Source organism: Orycteropus afer, unplaced genomic scaffold, assembly GCF_000298275.1.
Source record: "Orycteropus afer afer isolate SDZICR_OR568_19922 unplaced genomic scaffold, OryAfe1.0 scaffold00041, whole genome shotgun sequence".
NCBI lineage: Eukaryota > Metazoa > Chordata > Mammalia > Tubulidentata > Orycteropodidae > Orycteropus > Orycteropus afer.
Window position 1 is genome coordinate 4,226,281 of NW_006921628.1, and position 5,983 is coordinate 4,232,263.

General features: G+C 42.2%; 1 protein-coding gene across 1 annotated transcript in view; it reads right to left on the reverse strand.

The window, feature by feature from the left end:
- ERC2 (ELKS/RAB6-interacting/CAST family member 2) overlaps window positions 1-5,983 on the reverse strand; it is a 1,380,507-nt gene that overhangs the window by 77,451 nt on the left and 1,297,073 nt on the right. Inside the window, exon 15 of the mRNA XM_042780470.1 lies at window positions 2,007-2,154. Coding sequence (XP_042636404.1) covers window positions 2,007-2,154 — 148 coding nt within the window. The remainder of the gene's footprint in view (window positions 1-2,006; window positions 2,155-5,983) is intronic.

The window sequence follows — 5,983 nt, forward strand, 5'->3', positions numbered from 1 at the left end:
AAAAAAAAAAAAAAAAGCTTAGCCTTAAAAACAATTCCTTGCTGGCAAAAGTAGAAGGTGATATGAGGAGCAAGGTATTTAAGAGACAAGAAAAGAAGAAAGAAAGAAAAGTGATTCAACTATGCCTGGTAGCAAAGCCTCTGGCAGCACTGGCTTGAAGCTATGCTGGGCCATTTCAGAGGAGCTGACCTAGGGGTGGCCACCTAATCTGGAACCATGGACAAATGTGTAGTAAGTGAAATTTTATTGCAAAACATGATAGAAGGCTATCGTGCTATGAGTCGGATCCAACTCAATGGCAGCACATTTGGTTTGTTTTTTGAGTTCTGCAAATCATCAAAAGAGGCAAATGTCAAGATAGGCTGTAGCGTCTAGGTAACCCCACCTTTCCCATGGCGAGGGTAAGTGTCTCCTTAGCAGCTGACTGACCTGAGACCTTGGGATCATGTATGCATCGTAGCTGGACCCGTGGTACTTGGCCGTAATATCTGGGCTGTAGCCAGCATCACAAGTGCAAGGTATATTTGAGCTCGGGGACTGTTTCTTAGGTCTATAAACCTGTGGGAGAAAGCTACAATGGTTAGGTGCAGGAGAGGAGGGTACAGGGTGCGCAGGGTGGGAATTAGGGGAAAGCAAAGGAGGAGGCTCATCTTGACTTTCTGTGGCCAAGTGGATGGAAAACCCAGTGTAGAAGATGCACAGCCCCAAACAAAGAGGTCAGATGTAAGCAGTCCTGAACCCGTGGCCAGCACTAGTGAGGCATGCCGCTGTGTGGAATGAGCCCAATGTGTGGCAGTGACTGGGGCCCTCCCTCTGTAAGGAGAATGCACCCAGATGTGACAGTGGTCTCTCTTTCTCTTAGCAAGGCAGCCCCCATGAGGAATGGACTCTGGTTCAGGGTCAAAGGATGCCTTTTCCTTCCTGAGGAGGAAAAAAGGTTGGCCCCATTTTAAGGTGAGGAGGATTCTCCCTTTTGATTTCCCTTCTACTTACCCTATACAATGTGCTCAGCCCATACCACCTGGCAGACAGAGAGCCAGTCCTGGGAACTTAAATAGATTTGGACACCCTCCACATGGTCACTACATGGTGTTTTGAGAGTTTCAAAGCCACATGTGTGTGGCCCCAGCTAAGATACCACAGCCACTTTATAAGCCCACGGACCACTGGGCCACACATCTACAGAGTAGGTTTCATAACGAAGCAAGATCTGAGCATCTCTAACCATCACCTGCAAAAGCCCCACACCCTTTATTTATTTAATGGAGGAGAAATAATGGCTGAAGGTTTTAGGAGTGATATTCCAATAAGCTTCAGACACAATTATTTTCATGGAAGTGTTTCCTCACAAAAACCTCCAGAAAGCAAAGAACTTTCTGCACAAGTTAGGACCATGTCCCTCCTTCATTTCCCTTCAGAACAAATGTGGTCACTTACAGGGGAGGAGGTAATAAACTAGACTGAATCATGGCTGCAGAGGTCTGCAAGCCACATGTAGTCCTAGGGGCTGAGGGGAACATTCCTTGGCTGAAAGGCCCAGGAGAAAATAGTTAAAGAACCAAAGTTGAAAGTATGGAGAAAAAGAATCTAAAGAACTGGATGAGAGGAGTTATTTATGGGGGCCAGAAAATGAGCAAGACAGAATGTAACAGGTCCAAAAGGAAAGAAGATGCCCAAAATTTAATTAGGAGTTTCTAGGAGTTAGTCAAAAGTCAAACAAAGTCCACTGGAAGGAAGAGATCTATTTCTGGGGAGAGAGGATGCTAATACAAAAGAAGGGAAAACAATGCTGGTTGTAAACTACACAAGCCCAGGCAACATGCATAAAAACATAGAAAAGCAGTAGAATGGTGTTCCAGCCACAACTCGTGCCTTTTGACTCCTACCTGGCTTTAGCTGCTTGAGCCCTCAGGATGGACATGGGAAAATGAAGAGTAGCTAAACCCAGGGAAGGCACCCAAGGCCCAAAACCCAGCCAAACACACCTTTCGTGCAGGAGGCCCCACCTGCTGCTTTAACTGATGAACCAGTCGGTCTTTTTCCCGCTTGAGGGCCATGACTTCTTCCTGTGTCTTCTTCTTTTTAGAGGCAGACAATTCCAGCAAGGCAATGTTTGCATCTTTTTCACTGATTGCTGCAAGCAGTGCTTCCTGTCTGGTAAAATAGAGAATATTGTGATCATTTTTATAAAGCGAAGAAAAAATAATTTGCATTTACAGCAGACATGAGCCACACAGTATCATCACAATGGGAAACAACTATGGATAACACTTAATGCAAACTACTTCCTGACTCTTAGAATGTACCAAGTATTTTGGGTCAGAATCCCTAAGACTCACACTCTGGGTTCTCTGAGACAACAGCTTTCAATGGCTTCGTAGGTACAGCTACACATGGGCTAGTTGTTGTTATGTGCTGTCGAATGAGACCTCACTCCTAACGACCCCTCCTTGGGTTTCCAAGGTGGTATCACTATGGAAGTAGATTGCCTAACCTTACTTCCAAAGAGTGGCTGGTAGGTTTGAACCTCCATCCTTCTGGTTAGCAGTCAAGCGCCTTAAGCACTAGGCTACCAGAGCTCCTACACTTGGGCCAGAGAAAGTGGAAATAAGAAAGGGTCAAGCTAAGCAACTGTTACTAAAATACTTTTATCTATCCATGTATTCATCTATCTGCTGTCTTTCATCCATCCACTCTTCCATATACCCATCAGCCTTTCCATTCATACATCCATTTAACCATCCATCTAACCATCCATCCCTCCCTCCCTCCATCCATCCATCTGCCCATTCATCCATCCACTCACTCATCTATTTGCCAAAGTGCTAGGTACTCCAAGACAACTCAACAATGGACAGTGATATCAATATCAAGTATTATTACTTTGCTGCAAGGTTTTCTTTTGGAGGTAGATGGATATATTTATTAGGAATCCCTTTCCCTTTTTAAAATAATTAGTGATGCTTCCTTGGCCATGCTACTAAAAACTACTCCTTCCTAAGTCTTCCTTATCTCGGTAATGACATACTATCCAACAAGCAGCCCAAGCCCCAAACCTAGACGTCATCCTTGATTCCTCTCATTCCTCCTCCCCGACCCACAGCCAATCCACCAAAAACTTCAGCTGGTTTTCCTTGAAAATGCATTGCTTATCTAACTCTTCTCTTGCCACCAAAGTTCTTCCAATCACTAGTGTCACCTGTGTGCACCACTGCAAAAGCTTCCTCACTGGTTTCCCTCCACAGATCAAAGTAATCTTTAAAAACATTGTGAATCAGGATTCAACCATTCCATTGTGTAGAACAAGCTACTGAAGGGTGTCCCATTTTCCACATCATACTCAAGGCCCTGATCTACCACAGTACACTACTTGATGTTTCTCAAAGAACTTGTCACTATTTGCATTGATCTTAGATATTTGTTTTCTAGACTTGACACACCATAAAATTGGAACCTCATCCATCTTTTTTACCACCAATTATCCAGCTCCTAGAGGAGCGTCAAGTACACAGTGGATGAATAAGTGATGACTTCACTTTTTACAAGTTTCTGAATACTGTACACCTCTTCCTGTCATTGTTTTATAATTACAATTCTTTGCTTCCTGATTAACCTTTGATCATTGCTTACTCAGAAAAGTTCTGAAATTGCCTCTTCCCATATTTATACTTTCATCTTATGGCCATATCTGTCATGGAATTTAACCTGAAATTTTCTGGACTCCTTTTTGAGTAGGCTATGTCTCTATTAAGGGTTTCTACTGATGGAGTCTTGTTCCTAAATATTTGTCCTACTTCTGCAACATTCTAGATACTCAGAAGACCTCATAGTCCCAGGGAAACCTCCAAATGAGTAATTTTCTTGCTCCCAAATCTCAAGACCAAAATTTGGTCATGATCCTCTTTTGCCTTTTTCACATCCCCATCACCAGACCATGCCCCCACCAGATGTTTCCATAAGATAGTTGTTATTTGGATCTCAGATTTTTCCTCTTCTCACTGCAGGAATTTGTATGACTTTTCTGGGCTTCACTAACTCCAGGCAGTAGGAGCTTCTGTCTGAGGCTCAGGCAGACATGTGAACAGCAGAGCATGTCAGGAAATACCTCCACTTTCCAGAAGAAAACCAGTGCAAGCTGGACTACCAGCAGCGGCATTAATATCCTGCTCCACAGAGTCTGTCTCCTTCTGGATAACATCTTGAGAAAATAGACATGTTTGCTGTTCATAGCCAGTGCATATTTAAACATAAGGCCAAGCAGTAGGGGCTGTAAGGACTTTATTTCAGGGAGAACGCATTTGATACCTATGGCAGATGTCATTACAACACACCCAAAGTGATGGCAATATTTTATCCTACTTGTGTCAAACTGAAACGTCTAAGGGAAGCTCTTTTAATGGACCAACCTAAAAGACCAATAATAGGAAAATGTGAGAAGATGTGGATGGTAAAATGCCTTACATCCCCACAAATGACTCTGTAAATCTTTATGTAGCCATTTAAAACAACAATGAAGAAATCTTAATGACATGTGAAAACATCCATGCTTGTTGGCAGACAACTCTCCATGAGCCTCAGGTGTTTTTGCACATTTTATGACAAAGGTACTAACTGATTGTCCTCTTTTCTGACTATTTTTTTCAAGACATTTTGTATAGTGAATAGTCTTGGAAGATGGAGTTAATATATACCTTTGAAGTAAAGGGTCTCTAAATAAAACCCAAATTCACTGCTGTCAGTCAGATCAGACACAAAGCGACCCCTCCTTGGGTTTCCGAGGCAGCGTCTCTACGGAAGTTGATTGCCCAGTTTTCCTTCCAAAGAGTGGCCAATGGGTTTGAACCACCAGCCTTCTGGTTAGCAGTCAAAGGCCTTAGGGACTATGCCACCAGAGCTCCTAGTCAAGCTTGTTGTTGTTGTTGTTATGTGCTGTGGAGTCGGATCTGACTCATAGCAACCCCTCCTTAGGTTTCCAAGGTGGTATCACTATGGAACTAGATTGCCCCATCTTCCCTCCGAGGAGTGGTTGGTGGGTTTGAACTGGCAGGCTTCTGGTTAGCAGTCACACACACATAAATTTAGGAAGAGCTTTTCAGCCAACAAGTAATTGTAGGTACATGTTTCAGAGCTTAGCAGATGTAAAATTTGCTCATTTTCCCACCCAGGTATTTACTCTTTATTCACAGGTATATAAAGTTCCCCCACCACACATACACTTTCACACACACAAGCACACACACACAATGTCTGGTATAATCTGCATTTTCTTCCATTTGGATAACTGCAGTAATCTGCTAACTAGGCCCCCGTTACCTACATTTGTCCCTCTTTAATCCAGGTTCCTCTTCCATGTCAACATTTGGAATTACTTAGGTTTAATGACTGTTAAAATCATCATCGATCCAAAGAATGGTTACTAGCAACTCCTTGTTCTCCTGTAATTCTATAAACCAGGATTAGGTGAATTTAACATGTATTTGTCCTCTCACAGTATCTTCAAAAGTCCCAATGGGTTAATTTCTAATTCTCAATTTTCTGTCAATCAGAAAAACATATATAAACACCTAATTGTCAGCAGATATACTCATTAAATACAACCCCAAATCTAATAATTTTTAATTATTAAACCTTACCATTTATTTAAAATCACTTTCATAAAAAAAGATGTAAAGCAATTCTTTAACATTATATAAATTTATATGGAAAGGAAAGAGACCTCAGAGAAGCAAAGCACTATTGAAGAAGAACAAAGTAGGAGGTCTCACACTGCCAGATATCAAAACCTACTATACAGCTACAGTAGACAAAACTGTCTGGAATTGGTTTAATGACGGATACATAGACCAATGGAATAGCATTGAGAACCCAGAAATAGATCCATCGAACTATGGTCAGCTGATCTTTGACAAAGGGCCAAAATCCATGAAATGGGGAAGAGAATGTTTGTTTAATAAATGGTGCTGGCAAAACTGGAGATCCATTT